This window comes from Vulpes lagopus, chromosome 23, assembly GCF_018345385.1.
Source record: "Vulpes lagopus strain Blue_001 chromosome 23, ASM1834538v1, whole genome shotgun sequence".
NCBI lineage: Eukaryota > Metazoa > Chordata > Mammalia > Carnivora > Canidae > Vulpes > Vulpes lagopus.
Window position 1 is genome coordinate 23,926,149 of NC_054846.1, and position 26,472 is coordinate 23,952,620.

Sequence of the window (26,472 nt, forward strand, 5' to 3'; positions counted from 1 at the left end):
CCTGGAGCCTCCAGGATCATACCCTGGGCTGAGGTGGCTCTAAACTGCAGAGCCACCGGGGCTGCCAGATTTGCCATTTTCTAGCTGAATAGTCATAAGCAAAATACTAAACTCTTTAAGGCTCAGTTTCCTCATTGGTAAAATGGGAATGGTCAGGTAATGATACCTCAGGAGGCTGTCTTAAGGATCAACGGAGTTGTACGCAAAAGGGCCCATTATAACATCTGGCATGAAGTAAGCACTCAATAAATGTGAGCTATTATTATTGTTAATTACTAACACTGCATACCAGAGAACAGACCATAGAGCTGTTGGTCTATGGCATTCTCCTAGATATGGAGAATCAGTTCACTGTACCTACTTATTACCTCTACTTTGTTTAGGTAGTGTGGTTGAGAGCATCAATACTTACTTTTCTGCTTTCAAAAGTGAAAAGTGTACAGGAGGTATTCAACAAATCATTACTCCATAGATAAATGACTTTGTGAATGGATAAAGAAAAACCTATTCATTATATTTGGGTAAGTAACATTTTTCAAATGCCTAAATGCACAACAACAATACATGTTCCTTATCTTTCCTTTTTAGTTTTCTTTTTTTTTTTTAAAGTAATCACTATAATCAGCATGGGCCTCAAACTTACAACCGCATGATCGAGTCACATGCTCCACCAACTGAGCCAACCAGGTGCCTCCCAAAATACACATTTTCTAATTAGGGGCTTATTGATCCATGGATGATGGTAATCTCCAGGATCAACTGTGAGCTCCATCTAATTTAATCAAAATTTTAAAATGATTATACTTTAGCCAAAAGGCAGCCAATGAGATTGGGAAGAATAATCCTATTAGAAGATGTCCAAGAGCATGGGAAATCTAGCCTGAGACATTCAAAGTCTACAGCAGACAACACACATTCAGAGTAGCAGGAAGTTGATAGCTACCATTCTTGAAGTGCTTCACAGGTTCAAACAGCAAGTCTAAGAACATCTGGATCTCCTCTGGTTGGGTCCCAGCGAGGAACCTCAGAACAATGGACATACGAGTGCCTGAAGCAGATTTCCCCTGAGTTTTACTGCCAGTCTTATTCTTCATTCGGCCATACAAAATTCTAAAAAGTCAAAAAACATTATTTTGTTTGCACATTAATCCTAAAACATAATGCTAGTCATTTTGTTTTTCTAAGAGGTTAGAAGAGCAATTCAAAAGACTTAAAATATAAAACAAGGAAGGATGAAAATAGAAATTAGATATTGAACATACAAAATTTAGAAAAACAATGACAACAACAAAAACTATGGCTGAGGGAAACAGGAAGAAGAAAATAATAAAAATAAAGGCCAAAAGGTGGTTCTTTGTAGAAGGAAAAAAGTAGTAAAATAGGCAAGCCAAATGAAAATGAAAAAAAAAGAAAAAGAAAAAAGAAAAGAATATGTAGATTAAAAGGAAATAAGTGAATACAACTAAGTAAAATAAGGAAACTGGAAAGTCTTAAGTGGGTAATTTTCTGAAAAAGAAAAAAACAAAACAAATAAGGAAAAGGAACTTAAGAAGAAAACCTGAACAGAAGAGTAATCATGAGTAAACATGAAACTCAGATGAATTTTTTAAATTTTTAAGGAAAACTAATTCCCATGCTATGAAGTTTCATAGATAAGAGAAAGAAGGAACAGTCCTTTTCCATTTATGAAGGTGGTATAACTGTGATACTGAGATGAGATGATGAACAAAAATAAAATTATATACCATTCTTGCTTATAAACATAAAACCCATTTCTAAATACAGAATCCAGTGCTGCATTAAAACAATATTAAATTTTCCCCTGGAAAACAAGAAACAATCACTAGCAAAGTCTAATGAGTTGATATAGATCAATGGCTCATTGGAAAAATATTATCATTTTAATCCATGCTTAATAGACATTCTAAAAAGATTCAACATCCATTCCTGATAAAATACTAAACACCCTAGTCATAGGACTTACTTTCTTAGTACAAGTGTTAATTTATAACAAATGTTATTGCTTTAACATTCAAAATTTAAACACCGTGGTTTTTAAACTTTTCAATATTAGAACCCCTTTATACTCATCAGCATTTTTGAGATCCCCAAAGAGCTGTTGTGTGAGTTTTATTTACTGATATTTATCTTAGTAGAAGTTATTTTTAAAAAATATTTTATTTATTTGAGAAAGAGAGCATAAGAGACAGCGTTGTGTGAAGACATGTGTGAGCATGCACAAGCAGGAGGGAGGGGCAGAGGGAGAAGCAGGGAGTCTGACATGGGACTGGATCTCAGGATCCTAGGATCATGACCCAAGCTGAAGTCAGACACTTAACCTACTAAGCCACGGTGCCCTATCTTGGTAGAAATTAAAATGAGTTAATGTAAGTAACATTTTTAATGAAAAATTTTATCTTCCAAACCTCTCCCCACCAAAAATTAGTAAGCCTAAAGGCATACTTTAATTTTTCCTCCCCACATTTTTTTATTGTCTTGTTTATTAGAAAATAACTGGATTTTCCTATCTGTTTCTGCATTTAATCAGCTGCATTATGTTACAGCTGCAGAAAAGCCAGCCGTAAGCAAATATGCAGTTGGCGAAGGGAAAAATATTTCATAAACTTTCAGATAATTCTTTTGAGATAATTGTGGATATTCCACTTTGATACTATACCAGACCTCAACAAGTGGTAGTTTCTTAAAGGCTAGTTGCAAGGCAGATTCCAGTCTTATTAATAAGCTTTGTGATCTCTGTTACATTAAAACCTATCTATCTTGCACTTTGAATTGATCTTTAGCTGTGAATGATTGTGTAGCATGCATTGGTTATTTGGAAAACATGCCAATCAATGGGATAACTAATATTCAGAAGTGCTTTATGCGCACTTCCCATTTTGTCATATAAATCAATACAATGACAAGCACTCAAGGATTAAGATTCACCAAGAACATGAAATGAAACTAGCGTTTGTTTTTTTTTTCTTAAACACCAGCTGTGTGACAATGAAGACTGACTCGTATGGTTTGGAGCCACTGTCGTGATTAGTGCTAAGGCACTGGCAGTTTTACATTTGTTTTTTGCGTTGTCAGCACAAATGTTGGCAGAGTGGGAAAAGGTGTCTGAGTAGTATTTTTTTTTTTTTAATTGGAGTTAAATTTGCCAACATATAGCATAACACCCAGTGCTCACTGCGCCAAGTGCCCCCCTCAGTGCCCACCAGCCAGTCACCCCAACCCCCTGCCCACCTCCTCTTCCACTACCCCTTATTCATTTCCCAGAGTTAGGTGTCTCTCATGTTTTGTCACCCTCACTGATATTTTCATTCATTTTCTCTCCTTTCCCTTTATTCCCTTACACTAACATTTATATATTCTCCAAATGAATAAGACCATATAATGTTCGTCCTTCTCCGATTGACTTATTTCACTCAGCATAATACCCTCCAGGTCCTCCACGTTGAAGCAAATGGTGGGTATTTGTTGTTTCTAATGGCTGAGTAATATTCCATTGTATACATAAACCACATCTTCTTTATCCATTCATCTTTCAATGGACACTGAGGCTCCTTCCACAGTTTGGCTATTGTGGACATTGCTGCTAGAAACATTGGAGTGCACGTGTCCCGGCATTTCACTGCATCTGTATCTTTGGGGTAAATCCCCAGCAGTGCAATTGCTGGGTCGTAGGGCAGATCTATTTTTAACTCTTTGAGGAACCTCCACACAGTTTTCCAGAGGGGCTGTACCAGTGCACATTCCCACCAACAGTGCAAGAGGGTTCCCCTGTCTCCACATCCTCTCTAACATTTGTTGTTTCCTGTCTTGTTAATTTTCCCCATTCTCACTGGTGTGAGGTGGTATCTCATTGTGGTTTTGATTTGTATTTCCCTGATGGCCAGTGATGTGGAGCATTTTCTCATTTGCTTGTTGGCCATGTCTATGTCTTCCTCTGTGAAATTTCTGTTCATGTCTTTTGCCCATTTCATGATTGGATTCTTTGTTTCTTGGCTGTTGAATTTAATAAGTTCTTTACAGATTTTGGAAACTAGCCCTTTATCTGATAGGTCATTTGCAAATATCTTCTCTCATTTTGTAGGTTGTCTTTGAGTTTTGTTGACTGTTTTGGTGTGCAAAAGCTTCTTATCTCGATGAAGTCCCAATAATTCATTTTTGCTTTTGTTTCTCTTGCCTTCATGGATGTATCTTGCAAGAAGTTGCTGTGGCCAAGTTCAAAAAGGATGTTGCCTGTGTTCTCCTCTAGGATTTTGATGGATTCCTGTATCACATTTAGATCTTTCATCCATTTTGAGTTTATCTTTGTGTATGGTGTCACATGACTGTCCAATTTTCCCAGCACCATTTATTTATTTATTTATTTATTTATTTATTTATTTATTTATTTATATTTTATTTTTTTATTTATTTATTTTTTTCCCAGCACCATTTATTGAAGAGACTGTCTTTTTCCAGTGGATAATCTTCCCTGCTTTGTTGAATATTAGTTTATCATAAAGATGAGGGTCTACTTCTGGATTCTCTATTCTGTTCCACTGATCTATGTGTCTGTTTTTGTGCCACTACCACACTGTCTTGATGATCACAGCTTTTTGAAATCCAGCATTGTGATGTCCCCGGCTCTGGTTTTCTTTTTTAATATGCCCCTGGCTAAAAAAATAAAAAATAAAAATAATAAAAACAATAAAAATAAAAAAATCCCCTGGCTATTCAGGGTCTTTTCTGATTCCACAAAAATCTTAAGATGATTTGTTACACCTCTCTGAAGAAAGTCCATGGTATTTTGATAGGGATTGCATTAAATGTGTACATTGCCCTGGGTAACATTGACATTTTTTCACAATATTAATTCTTCCAGTCCATGAGCATGGAATATTCTTCCATCTCTTTGTGTCTTCCTCAATTTCTTTCAGAAGTGTTCTGTAGTTTTTAGGGTATAGATCCTTTACCCCTTTGGTTGGGTTTATTCCTAGGTATCTTATGCTTTTGGGTGCAATTGTAAGTGGGATTGACTCCTTAATTTCTCTTTCTTCAGTCTCATTGTTAGTGTATAGAAATGCCACTGATTTCTAGGCATTGATTTTGTATCCTGCCACACTGCCGAATTGCTGTATGAGTTCTAGCAATCTTGTGGTGGGGTCTTTTGGTTTTTCTATGTACAGTATCATGTCATCTGCGAAGAGGAAGCGTTTGACTTCTTCTCTGTCAATTTGAATGCTTTTTATTTCTTTTTGTTGCCTGATTGCTGAGGCTAGGACTTCCAGTACTATGTTGAATAGCAGTGGTGAGACTGGACATCCTTGTCTTGTTCCTGATCTTAGGGGAAAGGCTCCCAGTGTTTCCCCATTGAGAATGATATTTGCTGTGGGCCTTTTGTAGATGGCTTTTAAGATGCTGAGAAATGTTCACTCTATCCCTACACTCTGAAGAGTTTTGATCAGGAATGGATGCGGTATTTTGTGAAATGCTTTCTCTGCATCTCTTGAGAGGATCATATGGTTCTTGTTTTTTCTCTTGTTGATATGATCAATCACACTGATTGCTTTACGAGTGTTGAACCAGCCTTGCATCCTGTGGATAAATCTCACTTGGTCATGGTGAATAATCTTCTTAATGTATCATTGGATCCTATTGGTTAGTATCTTGTTGAGAACTTTTGCATCTGTGTTCATCAGGGATACTGGTCTATAATTCTCCTTTTTGGTGGGGTCTTTGTCTGGTTTTGGAATTAAGGTGATGCTGGCCTCATGGAACATGTTTGGAAGTACTCCATCTCTTTCTATTTTTCCAAACAGCTTTAGTAGAATTGGTATGGTTTCTTCTTTAAACGTTTGATAGAATTCCCCTGGGAAGCCATCTGGCCCTGGACTTTTGTGTCTTGGGAGGTTTTTGATGACTGCTTCAATTTCCTCCCTAGTTATTGGCCTGTTCAGGTTTTCTATTTCTTCCAGTTCCAGTTTTGGTAGTTTGTGGTTTTCCAGAAATGAGTCCATTTCTTCTAGATTGTCTAGAAGACAATTGGCATATAACTGCTCATAATAAGTTTTTAAAATCGCTTGTATTCCTTGGTATTGGTGGTTATCTCTCCTTTCTCATTCATGATTTTATTAATTTGAGTCTTTTCTCTCTTCTTTTTAATAAGGCTGGCTAATGGTTTATCTATCTTATTAATTCTTTCAAAAAACCAACTCCTGGTTTTGTTCATCTGTTCCAAAGTTCTTCTGGTCTCTATTTCATTGAGTTCTGCTCGAATCTTTTTTAATTATCCTCTTCTGCTGGGTGTAGGATATATTTGCTGTTTTTTCTCCAGCTCCTTTAGGTGCAAGGTTAGCTTTTGTATTTGAGTTCTTTCCAGTTTTTGGATGGATGCTTGTACTGCAATGTATTTCCCCCTCAGGATGGCTTTTGTTGTATCCCAAAGATTTTGAATGGTTGTATCTTCATTCTCATTAGTGTCCATGAATCTTTTTAATTCTTCCCTAATTTCCTGGTTGACCCTTTCATCTTTGAGCAGGATGGTCCTTAACCTCCACATGTTTGAAATCCTTTCAAACTTCTTCTTGTGATTTGGTTCTAGTTTCAAAGCATTATGGTCTGAAAATATGCAGGGGACGAACCCAATCGTTTGGTATCGGTTAAGACCTGATTTGTGACCCAGTATGTGGTCTCTTCTGGAGAAAGTTCCATGTGCACTTGAGGAAAATGTGTATTCAGTTGCATTTGGTGTAAAGTTCTGTAAATATCTGTGAAATCCATCTGCTCCAGTGTATCATTTCTTTGGACATGTTGTGCTTAGAATATCTGTCAATTGCAGAAAGCACTATATTTAAGTCACCAAGTATAAGTGTTATTATCTAAGTATGTCTTAACTTTGGTTATTAATTGATTGATATACTTGGCAGCTCCCACATTTGGGGCATAAATATTCATGATTATTAGGTCCTCTTGTTGGATAGATCCTTTAAGCATGATATAGTGTCCCTCTTCATCTCTTACTACAGTCTTTGGGATAAACTTTAATTTATCTGATATGAGGATGGCTACCCCTGCTTTCTTTTGAGGACCATCTGAATGGTAAATGCTTCTCCAACCTTTTATTTTCAGGCTGTAGGTGTTCTTATGTCTAAAATGAGCTCCCCCTTGGATGCTTTTTTCCATCTGTATTTTTTTTTTCCATCTTCCTACCTTGATAGAAGCACAAACTCTTCTCACTGTAGCGTTCCAGCTGTTCTCTCTTTAAATCTTAGACCGAATTCATAGGTTTTCAGGATGATTTGAAAGTTATCTAGGTAAGTGGGTGGGGACAGGTGACTTGGGGACCCTACTCCTCCGCCATCCTGCCCCACCTCCCTGGGTAGTATTTTGAAAAAAGCTTTAACCTTGTGGGCCCCTGAAAGCATCTCAGTGACAGCCCCCGCCAAGAAGGAGCAAAACAAATTTTAAGAAGGGCTGCAACAGAAACATTACTGTTAAATCCAGCAGCAAGACAAGGATAACCACAAACACTACCACCACAGTAAATTCTTCTATACTGTGTGGGTAATATGCAAAGTAAAAAAAAGAAAAACAGAAAAAAGAGGTTTTAAAAAAATCTTTATGATTAAAAATTAATTAAATTAGATTAATTAGGCTTAGATTCACTATAGGCCATGGAGTTTACCTTCTGGCAGGGGAAACAAATGATAAACAAGAGGCTATGTCAGATGATTGTGAAGAAAAATAAAGCAAGGTTAGGGGACTAAAAGGTGATTAAAGGAAGGTGGGACTTTACACAAGGTGGTGAAGGGAGGCAACCTGACAATGACATTCGAGAGGAGACTGAATGCAAAAGAAGAGCTAGTGCTCACGTGTTCCAAGCACAGGGACCAGCAGGTCCACTGACTTTGAGGTGGGCTCCGAGGGGGCCAGGAAATGGAAGTGGTGTGGTTGGACAAGAAGTCTGAAGCTAGGTCATACCAAGCCCTCAAAGGAGCAAGGATTCCCTACTTTTTTTTCAGTAAAATGGAACCTCAAAGGGTTTTTTAGAAGACTAACAATTTGATGACTATTACTGACTATTGCTTTTTCAACCAAGAAAATTCAATGAAAACAATTAAAGCTAATAACAAAGGTTTGTAATGTGAATGTTTAAATAATCAATACCAAAAATCAACAGCTTTTATACCTCATAATTAGTTATACACCAAATGAATGAATTATTTTTATTATTTCTCAATAATAAAACTTAAGAGGAATACAGGATTTAATTTTAACATTATTATTAAAATAACTGCATGGCAAGATCTTTCCTTATGTTACAGACAAAATATTTTAAAATAAGTCTCTATAACAATTTGACTTTGTTAAAAAAAAAACAAAATAAAAAATGGAATATTCCATTATAATCACTGAAAATCATAATACCATATTCACAATTACTTTTGTAATTAACTTTTAAAAAAATTCAGTTTTAAACTGGGTAAATACCTCATCAGAACAGGAAACAGATCTGCTCGGTGGGCCGTTTTCACTACCGTATTATCTTCAGAAATGCTAAAATGCACTATCTCTTCCTTAAAGCTTCTGTCTTCAAGCAATCTTTGTAAGTTTTCCCTTTAAAAACGGAATATAGAACAAATCATCACTTAATAATCAATGGTATTTTTAAAAAATGCAATACAGTAGTACAGTGATATGTATAATAGAAATAGGAATTAATATATTATAGTTGACATTTATAAAGGAAAATTTTCAGGAAATGACAAGTTTTCAAATTTTAAAAAGTAAAGGTGATTATGAGGAATTAAAACTTAGTCAACAATTCAGCCATTTAAAAAAGATTAATACAAAAGCTTTCTTCAGTTCTTATAGAGAGTGATCATGATTCCCTAAGTAATCACCAAGATTCTGACATCACTGAAGCAACAAGAAATGATATCGCCAAAAAAAAAAAAAAAAAAAGAAATGATATCGCCTTCTCTTTTCTACCTTATCTTTGGAGAAGCACTCTTAATACACAAATATACTTTGAGTTTTCATTTTTTACCTGAAAATAGCCTTATGATTATAGTCAAAAAGGGAAATTTCCCAGGCCTTCACAAAATTATTTTAGAAGAGGTGCTCAGGTAGAAAGGTAAAAATCAGCCAAAGAAATAGCATTTCTTTAGCTTCAAATAACTTACCTGTAAGGGAGGATATGTGGATGTTTATATGTCATTATACAATCCAGGGCTATTTTTTGCACCGTTTGATCTTGATGTAGCAACAACTAAGAATAATATTTTATAGAATAAATTAATGAAGTCACATATACACATACCATGGAATAGTAATTTACTTGGGTTAATGTGCTAAATTAGATTTCTTAGAATCTAAATTTTTTAGATGTGGGTTAAAGGTGATCCCTGACAACAGCCTTACATTTTCCCAGAAGTGCAGCATGAACAGAATATGTGCAATGAACTAAGTGAAAACAAAACTCTGACCCCTGAATCCTACATGCCAGACTCTCGGGTTTATCAGTCTTCTGGTCAAGGCCAATTTCCTACATAAATTTGGGTTCATACCAGCTGGGCTGGTCCTATGATGACAGAAAGCTCCCATAATGCCGTGAAAGTAATGGCAGTCAGTAAGATGCCAGGAAAGAGGGCCTAGTACAGAGCCTCTCAGATCAGATGGTTTAGAATTTAGCTTCCTACAGATTTGAGCTCTGGCTTTATAAACAAACTGTATCTGAATTATGGGCATAACGAGGATAAATTCTGCTGAAATCATATAAGTTCCATCTAAAAAATTCCAAATGAGGGGATCCCTGGGTGGCTCAGTGGTTTAGCGCTGCATTTGGCCCAGGGCCTGATGCTGGAGACCCGGGATCAAGTCCCACATTGGGTTCCCTGCATGGAGCCTGCTTCTCCCTCTGCCTGCGTCTCTCTCTCTCTCTTTCTCTCTCTCTCTCTCTCTGTCTATCATGAATAAATAAAACCTTTAAAAAAATAATAAAAGACATCCAAATGAAAAAAGGAAATCTTGTTTCCCCAGATGGCTTAGAATGACATCCAATGCTTACTCTGTTTCTGATATTAAATTTTTTTCTGCAATCTTTTCTGTAACTGAAAATTATACATGTGACTACAAAAGATACTTACTCCAACTATAAGCTTTTACTCAGTGTAATAGATCCTGAAATCCCAGCACTCTGTAAGGTTACCTTACCTAGAAGTGAAAAGTAGCTAGCTTCTTTTGACACAGCCTCCACTGTTAATACAGCTGATCAAGGTTTAGACACCTAAAATGTGTTTATAATCAACAAAATAGCTAAAGTCTAAAACTGTTTATCAAGATACAGAAAATAGTTATTAATTTTTAAAACACAGTACTTAAAATGTAGACATGGGCCTTATTCATCAACAATTATTAAAAGCCTAAAAGTTATTTTGGTAAACAACAGAGAAAAGTCACAAAAAACTGCAGTGGCAAACATTTATTTTACTTACCTGAAGATATAGCTCATATAATCTGGATTCCAGATATAAGGCGCGTGGATTTGAAAACTTAGAGAAAACTTGCAAATGAGCAATTAACTGCCTAAAAAACAAAAACCAAAAACCATAGGGTAATACAGAATTAAAGAAAAGAGATTTTCTTTTTTTGGGGGGGAGGGGAGAACACACATGTTGGGGGTAGAGGGTGGTGAGCAGAGGGAGAGGGAGATGGAGAATCCCAAGCAGATTCCACTCCTAGCATGGAGCCCAACATGGGGCTCGCTCTCATGACCCTATGATTATGACCTGAGCCAAAATCAACAGCTGGACACTGAACCAGCTGAGCCACTCAGGCACCCTCAGAGATTTTCTTAAGATGATAGTACCCACCAATTTTAGTCTCTCTGACAAGTATGCCAAATGCCCTGACTATAGTTTCACTGTTAATTACACAAACAAGTTTTAATTATTTGCATTTAGGAACTTATTCTCCGGAAATTCTAAATCTTAGGCAGGACTTCCCCTGAAATTCAGGCTTCCCTACCCCAGAGAATCATTCAGGATGTGCTTAGAATGGTTTATATTAAACCAGACACGGGAAGAAAGTAATCAAAACAGCGATACATTGCAAAGCTGAACACAGATAATTTTTGGAATGATTCCTTTTCTAGGTTCTATGCAGCAGAAAGGAAGATTGGTAAGGTACATTCTTCCTCACTTTCATATGACATAAACACTGATGCCAGGAGCCAGAGGTCCATATGTAGATAACCATAGCTCTTGCTTAAACCAAAAAGGAAGATGAAAGAACAACATTCTGTGGTCAAAAGTTAAACACGGAGATGAGACAGCAAGCCAATTACATCACCCACTGAAAGAGGTCGAGAAGAGAGCTTCTACAACAGCTACTCACTCGACTTCTTAATCCACAGGCTCCAGGAAGCTTTAAAAATATTTGGGAAACAAACTGTTTTATCTCTACATATAATTGATAAGAAGTATTAAGGCTTAAAACAAACAAACCCTGAATGAATAAACAGTCACAATTTGGGGGGATTTTATTTGCCTATCTCAAGAACAAAAGTGGGGAGAAGTGAGGAGACAGAAAATACAAGCTGTGTGTGTGGTACTGACTCAGGGGGATGGGACTGAGTGCTTCAGAGCCTCATCTTCCTCATCTGGACAAAGAAAAGACCCCCTGGACTTTGTGCAAAGACTGAACAACAACAACAAAAAGAGTTGTGGGGCCTCTGCTCCACAAAATAAATTGCTCCTGGGCAAAAAATGCAAAACTGTAAAAGTCCTACTGGTTAATACAGACAAAATAACCTGGCCATTATGACCTTCTTATATATGATAGAGAAATACGTTAGCACTTTTGCTTATATTTAGCTTATGTGCCAACCTGTCTACATTATGTGTTTGGTTTTGTTATCAAACACTAATTTATGTGTTGCAATGCAAGTATTTTGTAGATGTTCGCATTTATAATCAGCTGACTTTAAAGGGGACTGCCCTCAGTAATGTGCACTGGCCTCATCCATGAAGCCCTAAGTGCAAAACCGGGGGTCTCCCAGAAAGATTGAATTCTACCACAAGACCAGGACACAGAAATCCTACTCTGTGAATTTTGAATCCAAGGCTACAATAAAATCCTGCCTAATTTTCCAGCCTGTTGTCTTGCCCTACAAACTGTGCACCTACTGGGTGCCATAATTGTGTGAGCCAATTCCTTACAATAAACCTGTTTAGTCATACATATGTACACCCTCATCATATCTGTCTGCTTCTCTGGAGAGCTCTTATATAATTATCACCAAGCCCTTGCAGTTTTACAAAGTAACTTAAAATTTTCTTTTGAAACATCCATTCTTTTCAAACATTTATTATTATTATTTTTATGAGCTATGTAGCCTTCAAGACCCAAAGAGAGGGACGCCTGGGTAGCTCTGTCAGTTAAGCATCCGACTCATAGCTCACTCAGCTAAAATCTTGATCTCAGGGTCGTGAGTTCAAACCCTGTGTGGGGCTCCATGCCCAAGGTGGGGCCTACTTAACAACAAAATAAGAGTCAAAGAGAACAGAAGCCAATTTACATGTTTTCAATAAATACTCGTCATCAAGGAGCATGTTCTGTGAAGGATTATGAATGTATTGAGGGGGCACTAGGAATGTGATTACCCATTTACTCACACTTTCAATGGTGTATGTTAGCAGTATTCTAATTTTGGCTACGGGGGGGGGGGGGGCAGAAAAATTAAGATGTGGACCTTATCTTTGGACTTTCTGATTTACCCGGCAAATCTGTAAAAAAGTAACTAACATCCAAGGTAAGGAGAAGCACCATGCTAGAGGTGTGGACACCTGTTCTGACAGTCTGAAGCTGAGTTACTTGAACCTGCAGTCTAGAAGACAGGAGAAACACTGGTGAAGAAGTAGCGCAGGAACTGTTTCTGGAAGTAGGAGCAGAACTTCAGTCGGCAGAAATGAGGCAGGGCCACAGAAGGAGGGGAGGACACAGCAAAGGTCCAGGGGTGAGAAAGGAAGAGACATGACTGGTTAAATAGCTTATTCAATTATTCAGCAAAGAAAGATGAGGACTAATCTTCTGCTAGCTATCTGCTGAGAACATGAAGCAGAAAACAGCCATCTTTCTCTGAAAGGAAGTAGCAGGGGACAGTTCGTTCGCTCAGGGTTCTGTCAGGTAGAAACAGGACGGAGCTACAGCATGAGGAAGCGTGGCCATGCTCCTTCGTGCCCCTGTGCTTTGCACACTGCTTCCACGAGCTGGCAGGGGCCTTCCCTGCCCAGCTGCCCTTTGCCTTTCAGCCTCAATGGGGCCCTCCCCTTGGTAACAGTCTTCTCGTTGTGGTGGAGTTAAGTCATCTCTTAGTATGCTCCTAGAACTCCTCGGTGTTTTGGTTGTTTCTCTATTTGTCCTCTCCTAGAACTCCTTTAAAAACACTTCTTCTATAAAAATATTCAACCAGGTGTTAGACTGTGCTTCCTGTATAGCAGAGGCTAAGTAAGTACCCTTCATCTTTGTAGCCCGATACTTAGCAAAAGGCACCCAATACAGCTGCTGAATGGATGGACCAATAAGTGGCTCGCGGGAAGACTGGACAGGTAGGTGTAGCAGATTGAGATCTAAAGTGTTAAAATAACACAGTAGCACAGATACACGGGTCCTTGTTGCCCTTAATTCAGTCTTCAAGGAAGCTGCAGTAACTTTTGAAAGCCTGATCACTCCTACTTTCTCTAAGGTTTCTTAACAACTTAGGTAAATGAACAACCCAGAGAATAGGAAAGAGAATGTAAAAACATGGAAACAAAAAAGGCAACCAGACATAAGTCAAACAGCAAAGTAAAAGTGCTGATGCATTTGTTTTAAGAGAAGGGATATTCCATTACATGTTCCCCTAGAACACAACCTTAACACATGGTGCCATGAAAGTGACGGGCAAAGGCCAAAGAGCATTCAATCATTACAGGCCCAATGCTCTATTTGTAAAGAGAACTTATGATGAGAGAATCCTAAAAGTCCCAACTCTAAGAGTCTGAGACCAAATAAAAAACAAGTAACAACAAGCAAGCAAACAGCTCTGAAGGTAGGATGTTTTCTTTGGGCTATAAAACAAAATCCCAGGGGGATGCAGCACTTCAGTAACTATCTGAAGCCTTGTCCAAGGCCTTTTCACATATAGGCCATCAGAGGTCTCCCCATTTCTCCTAGAGCCCTGTATCTGTGCGCTTTCAGCAACACTGAATTTACTTTGCTGCAGCTCTTCTGGTCTTTTTCTTCTGTGAGGGTTCATCTACGGGCACCGCCTCCTCCTCCAGCTCTTCATCATCTCCAGCAGCAGGTTCCTCTTCTATTTCCTCTGCTGCCACCCCCTTGGCTTTCCTTCGCAGATCCTGGGTCGGAGCGACTTGCAGGTCTGCTGGGTAATACTCATTGCTACAGTGAAAAGAGATGAAGGTGAAATGTCTTCATTCTGTTTATGACAGATGTGTGACCATGGTTCATAGTCACATGCCGAAAAGTCATCAATGGCACCTTAGCCAAGCCTCATCACATTCTTTTTTATTCAGCCCAGCTTAAGTACCCTACTTGACAAATCTATTGCTAACTGCAGTTATGCTTTTAAAATCCCACTGTTACACTGCCATGAAAAGTCCCTTTTGGACTGAATTGAAATCAGTCTCCCTGTTTCTGGAACCATAATTGGAGGAGGGTGGGTGTAGGATTGGATTATGTTAAATAATTAAAGCATAGCATTAAGACCATGCTGGTCACTCTGCACCAGACGCTTTCTACTTTGCCAGTGTTCTTTTGCAAATACAGTGCCACAACAGAATTCCGTCCTCTGGACGTGGTCTGCTAAGACAGACGGACTGACAACTCCGTGGCTATGGGGACAGTCATGACATAACACAGACTCAAACTGGATGTCCAGGCAATGAAAATCAGTCAGTCTTTATCTTTTGTCTCTTTAAACTAAGCTTGTATACTTGGTGTTCACATTTATTTCATGACATTCCATCCCTTTGTGACCCACTATTCTAAGGAACTACTATCATCTTGTATCATCTTGAAGGCTGTCACAGAGTGCATTGGTTTTGTATTACTTTAATTCATTCATCCAACAGTTATTCATTTGTTGTCTGTTTTGTGCATGGCACTGGGCTATGGATATAAGGAAACTGATCAGATGAACCTTAAAGTCTGCATTCAAAAACATACTGGTAAAAAAAAACAAAAACAAAAACAAAAACAAAAACAAAAACAAAAACAAAAACAAAAACATACTGGTGAAACATGTTTGCGGATAGCATCCTACCAACCTGGAAGTAACCCCAGGTTAATAATGTTAAACTCCTGGTAAATATACTAAACTGCACCTGGAGAGCTGGGAAGCTACACCTCATTCACCTTCGTATTCTCACCCAGCACGGTCTAGTGCTTAACACATAAAAAATGGATGAATGAATAAAATGAGCAAAGTTGCTGTGTCAGTTACCAACCATACCATCATCCATTTAATGACGTCCCTGCTGTATTCTCAACACTCAGTTAACCATATAGGACATATTTGTTTAAACCTTTTCTGCATGCTCAGCATGTTCCCTCATGTTTATTAAGTAAGATAACTCAGAGCATTTACAAGCATGCTCCCAATACGCAGCAAGTACTCCTTAGATGTCACCTTTTTCACTGTATTGTTGCCATTGTTGGTCATTCCAGCTTCTGGTTTGCTCCTCTCAAAGAATGCTTACAACAGATTCACGAATTAGTTCTAATATTGAATTGTTTGAAACATATTTAGAAATGCAAACTTCTAGTCAAAAAATAAAAAATAAAATAAAATAAAAGCCTAAAATATATTTTGAAGATGGAATTAAAGGTGATATTTAAGTTTTCCATTAGCTTGGATCATCTATAAAAGTATTTGCTACAGGTAATCATTGCCAACTAATTTTAAATATCTTTAAAAATTGTATATCTTTAGTTTCTAAGTCTTCTTAAATGCAGAAAGCTCTTCTTTTTACAGGCTCCTTTCCCCATCTCCAGTAATCCATTTGTAACCTACTTCTTTTTTTAGGGAAAAATTTGGAAACTCAACATAGTGAGAAACTGATTTCCTATTAACACCGTTAGTCCTAGCTTGCATATGTATAGCTCTTTGAAATTCACAAAACAACTGATAAACATTATTTTGCCTGCAAAACAAGGCAAGGAAACTAAATATCACTGTCTTCATTCTATAAATACAATTAAAGCCTGAAGAGTTACGTGAAAAAAATCACTACTCTTCTACCACAGTATCGACTGACCTGCCTGAATCTTTGCTGCAATGAATTAGTCACATAAACTTTTCTACTTATGCACTGGATCCTATCTTCTTTTAACTATTCAAAGACAGGACTCCAACAATTTTATTCCCTTTCTTGCATTACGAATTTTCCCTCCCTTCTGGATCATTCATACCAGCATGATACAGATTTATGCTGTTTAAATCTTAAATAGCAACCTAGCAACAGCAGCTCTCTCTGCTCTCACATCTCCCTCCACCTGTCTGCTTCCTTTTTTACAAGAAGTGTCCATACTTGCTGTTTTTGTTTTTCATTTCCTTTTAAGCTCATTTTAATCAAGCTTTATCCCCTACCCAGTTAACCAAAACAACTCTTGTTAAGTTTACTTCTAAAGTCAATGGTCAAGTCTTATGCTTCATCTGACTGATGTCTCAGATACGTCTGATCCAAGTCATTACTCCATTTTGAAATACTTTTTTAACTTAGCTCCTGGGATACTACGAGGTCTTGGTTCTTCCTCTGTCACTCACTCTGTCCTGGCTTCCTTTGCTGGTTCCTTATCTCCAATCTCTAAATATCATTATGAGTCCTTGGAAGTCTTCTCTCTCTACATTTGCATTTAGGCATGGCCTCATTCCCCATCTCCCAATTTAAGAAATTGTCTGTATACTAACGATTTTCCAATTTACAATCTTTAGGCCAATATTCCCCTTTTGAGTCTATACTCCAAATCCAACTGTCTACCTATTACCCCTACTTAGATGTCTATTCAGTATCCCAAACTGAACACGTCTAAAAATGAACTATCTTCCCTCACAAATCTGCGAACCTCTGCAATCCTCCCAATCTCAGTAAATGGTGACTCTTCTTCCAGTCGCTCAGATCAAAACCTTAGGGACATCCCTAGTTGCTCCTTTTCACCTTCCTCTACCACTCCCCAGCACCCCCAAGACCCAGATATCTGATCTGTTGGCTGACCAAACCCCACAGAGGCTGATCTGGTTGCAATCCTTCAAAAAGATTTTTTACTGAGTTGAAATCCAAGAATATCCAGAATTCAACCACCTCTCATCAGTTGCACTATGTACAAGGTATAACTAGTACCTAGTACCTTGGTACCTTGGTCAAGTAACCATCATTTCTTGCCTGGAATTTTATAATCTCTGAAACCGGTCGGTCTCTCCGCTTTGGCCAACCTACAGTCTATTCTCAACATGACAGCTAGAAAAATCCTCAGGAAAATTTAAGTCATGTCCTGACTCTGTTGAAATCTTCTAATGGCTTTCCATTTCACTAAAAGAAAAAAACAAAGTCCCTTACTATTACTTAAAGACCTCACACAATTTGTCCTGTAAGTTTTTGCCCTCATCTTCAACTACTTTCTCCAAGGGTCACTGCTGCAGCCACTCAAACCTCCTGGCTGTTCCACAAACAAACCAAGCATGCTGTGGTTTGTAGCCTGCTTACTACACCAAGAATATTTTCCCATATGATGAAACACTAATGGAAAATATGTATTTTTACTGAATAATTAGTACTGCTCTGTACAATACATCCCTTATCTTTAGAGTTTTAAAGCAATCCAACTCTCACACAACCTATCTAGTCAAAACAAAACAATGCTCCAGAAAGTTCTTATTATCCTTTGAGAATACATTCCATCAGCATCCTGGGAAACATTGGGAGGCTCACCAAAGAGTGGCAGGGGTTGTGTTACTGGAAAGTACTTTAAAGCCTCAGGCAGGCAATAAAATGACAAACAACAGGGCAAGAAATAACAAGGGCTTTGTACATTGATCTAATATGATGGCCTTTTTTGTTTTGTAACCTGGAATTTTTAGATTTTTTAATTTAACCTGGAATTTTTATTAACACCATTTATAGGCTGGTAAAATCCTGACTCATATAAAATCAAGTGGTGAATAAAACCAGTTGTTCTCTGAGACAGCCAGTGCTTTATAGAGGTGTCGATGATCTGAAAATGTGACGGACATATAAAAACACTGAGGCTACTTGAGAGCTTAAGACTTTGCATCTTCTCTTCCTCACACCCTACCAGGACGTTCCTAGAAAGGAAGACTTACTTGATAAATCTCAAGAAAAGTGGAGAGAGCTCCCTGGACCGTGGCTCTATCCTCTCTGGGAATTTTGCCAGAGCTCGCCAGAGCAAAAATCGAAAGTTGGTGTGGTCCAATCTTTCCTGACAGTCAGTTTTCGACACTAACTGCTCATGATAAAGAGCTCCAACATCTCCTTCCTGAGTCTGCTCCCAACTTTCATCTCCAATGGACTTCTCATCTCTGACATCATTTTGTAGCTCCTTCTCTGCAAGGAAAAGGTCAGAACCGTTAAAGAACTGTAAACATTTGTCCTACGTATTTCTTCAAGTGGGGGCATTTCTTTCTCTAGTAATATGAGGAAACAATAAACTATATCGAAAGATCATCAAAATAATAAATTCCTCATTTGTTTCCCCATTCATGTGCAATTAAGCAGGAAAAAATTAAACAATCTCTTTTCTTCCCAGTCACCCCCTCCACTTCTGCTTACATACCAGCATGTACAGCTGCTTTTTCTAGATGTTCATAGTAGACCTTCCAAAATTGTTTATTTTCCATTTCGTGTGCATGAGAACTAAGAGAAAAGATCACAAAAAAAAGTATGTGGAATAATCCTTTTTAAAAGATCTCTTGCAGGAAAAAAAAAAAGGTGAAAAGATATAACTAAAATTTAATTAGGTTATCCCCAAGTATGGGGCTTAAAAATTTTGTACTTCTTTATATTTTTTAAAATGCCTAAACTGAGCAGGAATTATTATTACTACTATTATGATTATTGAGTATAGTTGACACACACTATTAATTTTAGGTGTACAACTTAATGATTTGACAAATTTATTACATTGTGCTATGCTCACTATATGTGTAGCTACCACCCGCCCCATTGCATTGCTATTACAATGTCGCTGACTATATTCTTTAAACTCTGTCTTTTATTCTCATGACTCACTCCATAACTGGAAGCTTGTATCTCCCACTCCCTTTCCCATTCTGCCCAACCCCTTCACCTCTTCCCCTCTGGCAACCATCAGTTTGTTCTTTGTACTTGTAGGTCTGATTCTGCTTTTAGTTTTGTTTTTTTTTTAAGATTCCATTCATAAGTGGAATCACATGATACTTGTCTTTCTCAGTATGACTTATTTCACTTAGCATGATATCCTCTAGGTCCACCCATGTTGTTTCAAACGGCCTGATCTCACCCTTTTCTATGGCTGCATAATATTCTGTAGTATACCACACCACATCTTTTTATCCATTCATTTATTGATGGACATTTACATTGCTTCCATATCTTAGCTATTATAAACAATGCTGCAGTAAACATATGTCTTTTCGAATTGGTGTTTTTGTTCTTTGGTAAATACCCAGTAGTTGAATTACTGAATCATGTGGTATTTTTATTTTTAATTTTTTGAAGAGGAATTATTTTTAGAGTCATAAAATACTAAATAACATTTTTGAAAACCTATAGATCCCTATAAGAACACTTTTAAAGGTACAATAATGGGAACAGAGCATCAAGTATGAAGCATGGCACATTAAAGAAAGGAGGGAACTGGAGAGAGAACTTAGTTTGTTCAAAACTAATGTTAAATATTGTTTTTTCTTCACCGAATTAATATACTTATCATTAACAAAAAGGCAAAATAAATAATTACATGAAACATCTTTCAGAATTTGAAGCAATGAATCACTTAAGTGTTTATATAATCTGGTATCATAAAAATGATAGTCTCAAAATGTTTATAATCTTTCTGCCATTAATTTTCTAAGAATACTTTTTTTTTTTTTCCTGTTCCTAATATCTTACTGGTCACCTCTAGCCCTGTGCCTGACCAGACAGGCTCCAGAGAGAGGAGTATAGTTCTTTTACCAGGACAATTACCAGGACCCAGATGGAGCATGAGAAGGCCTTAGCCTAGCTCTTGGGGATCACTGACTATGGAGTTTGAAGGAGCAGGTCTGGCCCCTCCTGATCAACACAAGGCACCAAACCAGGGGCACAGGTAAGGACCAAGAACCTTCTTTTTCACATTTGGAGATTGGATATCATCTTTAATAGTAATCCCCCATCTCAACACTCTTTTTACTACCATAGCAAGTTGTGATTAAGTGTGTGTCTGTGTTCCCGGACAGATGAGGGGCTGGTAGAGACTCTCAAGCAGATCTCAGCCAATAGCGCTACTGAGGAGCAGCTGGAAGACAGTCTCCATAGAGAAACAGGCTGGATTCTTGCCTCCCTTTTCCCTGAGCTGCTTTTCATGCATTTTGAGCCCCATGCCAGCCCAGATTAAAAGGCTTCTTAGTAAAGATCAGTCTCCAGTTCCCAGGCATCACTTCTCTGACCACAGGGATGTCCCTGGGCAAAGTACAGACTGCTAGGCAAAGGTGGATAACCATTATACAAGACATGAACTATGTATGTTGCTGACCATACGTGACAAATAAATGTACTTAACTATACATGACAGATAGATGTACCCAGCAAGAGGACAGCCTACCAGCAATGGAGAACCATTAAAGGCATTCAGTAACTGAGAAACCAACATTTTTGATAATGGGCTATTAGAAACACATATATCAGATTCTTCCCCCTAAGCACAATAAACAAAATTATGAAGTTGATGTTAGAAGGCCTTGTTGTCATCATAATGGTCTAATGGTTCTAAAGAGCAGTAAAAGGCAGACAAATTAGTTCCAAATAGGAAAGAGATTGGTTTATTCTACTTCTGTCAGATAAAAACTGATGGTTAGGGTTTTGAGAGGTCACCCATATTTCTAATCTGACAAAAAGCCAGATCAGACCATCTGAAGGCAAATGCCTACAAAAGGACAGCCTACATATAAGGCATACTATATGTATTTTCTATGTGATTATTAAGGTCCTTTTTAGAGCTATAAGGGAATTTTGGACACTGGACAACTAGGGTTTTAAAAAGTCCTTATTTTTATTTTTTAAATTTATTTATTTTATTTAAAGATTTTATTTATTTATTCATAGAAACACAGAGAGAGAGAGAGAGGCAGAGACACAGGCAGAGGGAGAAGCAGGCTCCATGCAGGGAGCCAGACGTGGGACTTGATCCTGGGTCTCCAAGGATCATGCCCTAGGCCGAAGGTGGCGCTAAACTAAGCCCCTGGGACAGCCCAAAAAGTCCTTATTTTTAAACTAAAGTTTGGCTCACTGACTCACTATATAATAAAATTTTGCAATTATTAAACAATATCCTGTTACTCTAAAAAATAATTCAGCAATAAAAAATGTTTCATAAAAAGTAAAAAGACAAAGTCCTCCAAAGTTATTTCGAAGCACAAAGAAACATACACAGAACAAACTGTTGAAAAACTTGGTATTAGAGAGTTAAGTGATGTTTACTTTTTCTTCACTTTGTCCAAAGGACTGGAGCTACAGATAGTATACCCACCCATTCATTTAAATCACACCTAGATGGAGTATAATACTGGCCTGATCATTCTACAGTAGTTAAAACATAATAGCGTCATCATTGTAACCCACGTTTACCTTATTAGTTCAATAACAGGATCCCAGAGGGCACTGAAGTTAACATACAACATTCCTAATAAATAACGAAGTGGCACCTGCAATTATAGGAGACTAGTTTAGTAAATGGGTAATAAAGCAGAATAGAAGGCGTGAAGATACAAATATCCCAACTCAAGACAACTGGAGGTTGGAAAGAAGCCTGTGCTTTAAAGGAAAAAGCTGTAGGTACCACTCCAAACTTCAGTATATAATAATTTCCCAACTCTACCTCAAATATCACTCGCTATTTAACAGAGAAGAATCCCTAAAGCAAACGTACTCAACACTTGCTCCAGATGTTCACAAAAGATGTAGAATTTGAAAAGACTTGTGATTAAATTCCCACCTAACAAACACGTTCTTCCTGTCCCCTTGTAAGACAAAACCTAAAGGGTAAACAGTAAGGCACAGATCCCCAAGAACCCAAGATAGTACACTGTGAATGGCAGCTAGGGTTTTATAAGCAGATGGCTGAGTTTTCAAACTCTGCATTACAGGCATTCAGTTCCAAAGGTCTAAAGTTTTCTCAGTTGCCTTGAGAACAATTGTCATTACTCACATCCCCATGTGCTAGGGAGGCATTATACACAATGGTAGCTCTATTATAATTGGGAGCAAGGTGTTTGTGACTATTTTAGCAGCAGAGCCCTTTTTCCAAACGAAATGTAGCAAAGGACGGTAATATATAAAACAGGTTAAGGGCGGAACTGCTCTGATCTAAAGGGAATTCCTCTACTTGGCCTTCCTCCCAAAGGCATCTCTGATCCACATTCAATGCTCATGGATGAAAAATACCATACAAAAGGTAGGTGTGCCTGACATCCTGCGGTAGTGAAGAGACCTGGAGAAGAGCATCAGGTTTTAAGCCTGATGTTGAGTGCTCCTGTTGCCATGTACTTCCTCCCTTCACGTATTATGCACATACTCAGGAGAATGGAGGAGGGTAAATTATTTCCACTGTTGAATAGGCTGGCAGAGCCATTTAATTCAAAGCATCTAAAAAAACTGGAGATTTACGTAGCTTAAAAATTTTTAACTACTTGGTATGTTTCTCTTTTCAAAAGCCAGCAAAACAGATCATAAAGCATAATTAAGTTCAAAAAACATGGACACTTTTTTATACCTCCTGCAATGGCCCATCAGGGACTGTTGCCTGCACCACATCATGTCTTAGTTTTCTCAAGTGAAGAAGTTTTTCTCTGTAATCACTCACAGTTGCTGGAACGAGTTCTGCCTGGCGTAACACAGCAAAGGCAGACTGACGCTCTGAAAGCCCATCATCCTGAGTGAATGGAGAAAACCAAGGAGGCAGGTCAGTACTTTGATTTCCCAAAAAAGACCATGAAATGGAGCCAAAGTTCTAAAAAAAGAAAAACTGGGATATGTTAATGTTTGAAATTAAATAAGGAACACTTTTTTGAGTAAATGATTAATTTTTCCTCATATCATTTGTTTTTCAAGAGATAATTTAAGATTAATGTTTAGCACAGAAACGACAAGTAAAAAATGGAAAACTAATTCTCAAAATGACTCAAATTGATTGGCCACATTTGTTGAAATAAAAATGTGTATATATACTTCCACTCTACAGTTCTGCTTTTAGAAGTAGTAATCTGCATTATGGGAATATTTCCCTATTCAAATACATCAGCATAAGGATGTTCACTACCCTTTTATTGGAAATGCTGAAAAACTACAAACAACCCACGTTAGCATCCGTCAGCAGAGAACTGGTTATGCAAGATATCTTCAACTGTGGTACAATGTTGAAGCTTCAAAAGAAATGAAGTAAGCCTACAGGTACTGATACGGAAAAACCTCCATGAGGCCATTTGTTTAAATTATACATGTGGATACAAAAAATCTGAAAGAATATTCACCAATTACCAGTGAATTTTCAGTGTGGGCAGGAGTAAAAATTACAACAAAGAATTTCAGTTTTTAAGATAGACATTTGTACAACAGTGTTTGAATTTTCTGCACAAGTGTCCTTTTGGAAATAAAAAAACTGAGTAATATTTTTAACAAGTTATCCAAATTAACAGTGAAAATACCTCCATCATTTCTGGAAGTCGAACCTCAAAATGGTTTAGGATCCTTATTGTCAAGAGCCGAATCTAGACAAGGTAAAAGCCATGTTTCAAATTCCAAAGTTTACACATAAGAAACTGATTTATAGACAGTGAGATTCCATGTTATATAAGACTAAGGAAAATAAACCACTTGTCAGAGAAATACATGTTATTCTATCCCTTATTTCATATTGGACACCAACCAAGACCTCATTCAAATAGTACATGGATCAGTTTAATGACCAGACTAGACTGAGAAGATAAAGTTTCCCAGAGAAGCACGTTTTCCTTTCAACTATGACACTATGAGCATCTCTGTAAATAAGTACAAAGAATCTCAATAAATTTACAATCTTGTTGCAATTAGTGATTTTTATTTGTATGTAATTTATTTGGGTATTTACGTACACTTGACCAAACAGCAGAATCACATAGGGGGCTTTAAAGAACTATGCAGATTTTTCTGTTTCAGCCCTACTGAGTCAGAATTCTGGCCTATGAGGATCTAGAATTCATATTTGTATTTAGCTTCCCAATTAATCCTGCTGCAATCAGATTATAGGTCAGTGTTCACGAATCACTGTTTTAAACAGAAATCATCCCACAGCAGCATTTTCTGATTAAGGGGCTCTGATAATGATGGGCAATACATACATATCAAAAGATGAGAGACCGAGAACATGTCACAAAACACCATTACCTTGGATAGACCAGTTGAAATGTTTGCTTGTAACTTGGGAAATAATTCCATTAAGGCTTCCTCAGAAAGTGGCCCTTTGCAGCCACATAATGATAACCTCTGATAATAGAGATCAGCTAACAGCAACACAGATGGCTCCAAGGGAAATGTTCTGCAACAAGATATTTATTAGACCCAACCCGCACCATACAGCCGACTATTTAGACTATAACAAAAACCACAGAAAATCATCACTGGTGAAGGGAATGTACAAGGGACCAGGTTAAAGCTTTATGTAGACATCTAGCATCATTTTAGAATCTGAGGCCTTGCAACAATGAGTGATGTGCTCAAGGACATACAGCTTAAGTGGAAGCATTCACATATATCCTATCTCTGTGGGAACTGCAGGGGGATGTCTCCTCAGAGGAAGAACACAGAAGCTGTGGCACCTCCCATAAGCTAACACGCTCCATTCGTAAGTCATTCTTATCATGACATACTTCAAGGATTTGAGATGGCTGAGGTGGCCTCACACACACCAAGAAAACAGCTCATCCCCGCGAATCATAGTTTTGACTACATGCAAGGACTGTGCCTGCTGGAAGTTGGCTTGGTGTTGCAATCAAGAGAAAAGTTCCACAATGGCTCCTTGCTGGGCAGCCCCTCCAGTGGCGACGCTCAGGTCTTCCGGGACAGGAATGCAGGGAGCCTCAGATCCCAGATCCCCCGATTTACTTCCTTGATGCTTCTGCGTTTCTGCTCAAATGTCTCCTTCTTGGTGAGGCCTTCCCTATTTGAAAGTGTCCTTGTCTCTAGCCCTTCAGACTCTCCCTATCCCGCCTCTGCTTTAATTTTCTTACCACTGTCTAATGTGCTATACAGTGTATGTATTATTTTGCTCAGTATTTCTTCTTGCTAGAACAGCAACTCCATGAAGGCAGAGTACTGTGTGTGTCTCACTCACTGAACGTGTCTCCCAGTGCCACGGCCTGGTACATGAGAAAAGCGAGTGAATATTTACTGAATGAAGGAAATGAATAAACCTGTTTTAAAATGCATAAAATGGATTAGAGTCTAGAAAAAGAAGTCAACTACTTTACCAGGTTTTACTTTTAGAAAGGGTACTGGGCTGAGTAGAAAACAGCTCCTCAGTAACAGCCCAGGGCTACTACCAAAGTTGGGAACAGGCTGACATCAACTTACAAACAAACAATGCACTGGGCTGTGTTTGTATGCAGTAAAAGGACCACAGGAAAGTATTCTGAAACGGTGAATGTGTGGACATGAGACTGAGTGTAGTAGAAATATGTATGCTGGAAGTACTCAGGAAGTTACAGAAGGTCAACATGGGGAGATGCTAGGGTTGGGGACAATCTACAACACTAGTTTACACACATGGTAAAATACCTCTCCACAGAGATGGATCTGCATTTAAAGGATGTACTTATTTTAAGGATTCAGATCAATAACAAATTTCTAATACGAACACAACTAAGGTATAAAGTAGATCAAACCAAGGACTTTCATTATGCCCAAGTTTTCACAAGAACAGAAGCTTTTTTATATTTTATTTGTGAGTAAGATAAACCGGGGGTGTATTTACTTACATTACTAAATTCTTCACGCGTTCCACAGGAACCAAATGAAGGAGTTCAGAAGATTCTTCCAAACTTAGCAGAGTATTTACAGCTTGACAAAGAACAAATAAGTTTCCTGAGGGCAGAAAAACAGGACTAACCATATAACTCATTCCTTTGACAGATTAACTACTAGACATCTCATTTATCTAATACTTGCTATTTATAGAAGTTGTTAAAGTGAA

At 37.9% G+C, this 26,472-nt stretch overlaps 1 protein-coding gene across 4 annotated transcripts in view; it reads right to left on the bottom strand.

Annotated features, from left to right (window-relative positions):
• The window catches only part of UTP20 (UTP20 small subunit processome component), a 95,223-nt gene that overhangs the window by 47,220 nt on the left and 21,531 nt on the right, over positions 1-26,472 (bottom strand). For all 4 annotated transcript variants that reach the window (XR_005985193.1, XM_041738209.1, XM_041738210.1 and 1 more), the window contains exons 15-26: positions 26,258-26,363; positions 24,669-24,819; positions 23,951-24,013; positions 23,020-23,178; positions 21,876-21,952; positions 18,847-18,926; positions 18,377-18,617; positions 14,251-14,436; positions 10,491-10,581; positions 9,180-9,265; positions 8,485-8,610; positions 944-1,110 (exon numbers count right to left, since the gene is read on the bottom strand). Coding sequence is in view for 3 of the 4 variants with exons in the window: in XM_041738209.1 (XP_041594143.1) it covers positions 944-1,110; positions 8,485-8,610; positions 9,180-9,265; positions 10,491-10,581; positions 14,251-14,436; positions 18,377-18,617; positions 18,847-18,926; positions 21,876-21,952; positions 23,020-23,178; positions 23,951-24,013; positions 24,669-24,819; positions 26,258-26,363 (1,533 nt within the window). In the remaining variant the exon portion in view is untranslated. The remainder of the gene's footprint in view (positions 1-943; positions 1,111-8,484; positions 8,611-9,179; positions 9,266-10,490; positions 10,582-14,250; positions 14,437-18,376; positions 18,618-18,846; positions 18,927-21,875; positions 21,953-23,019; positions 23,179-23,950; positions 24,014-24,668; positions 24,820-26,257; positions 26,364-26,472) is intronic.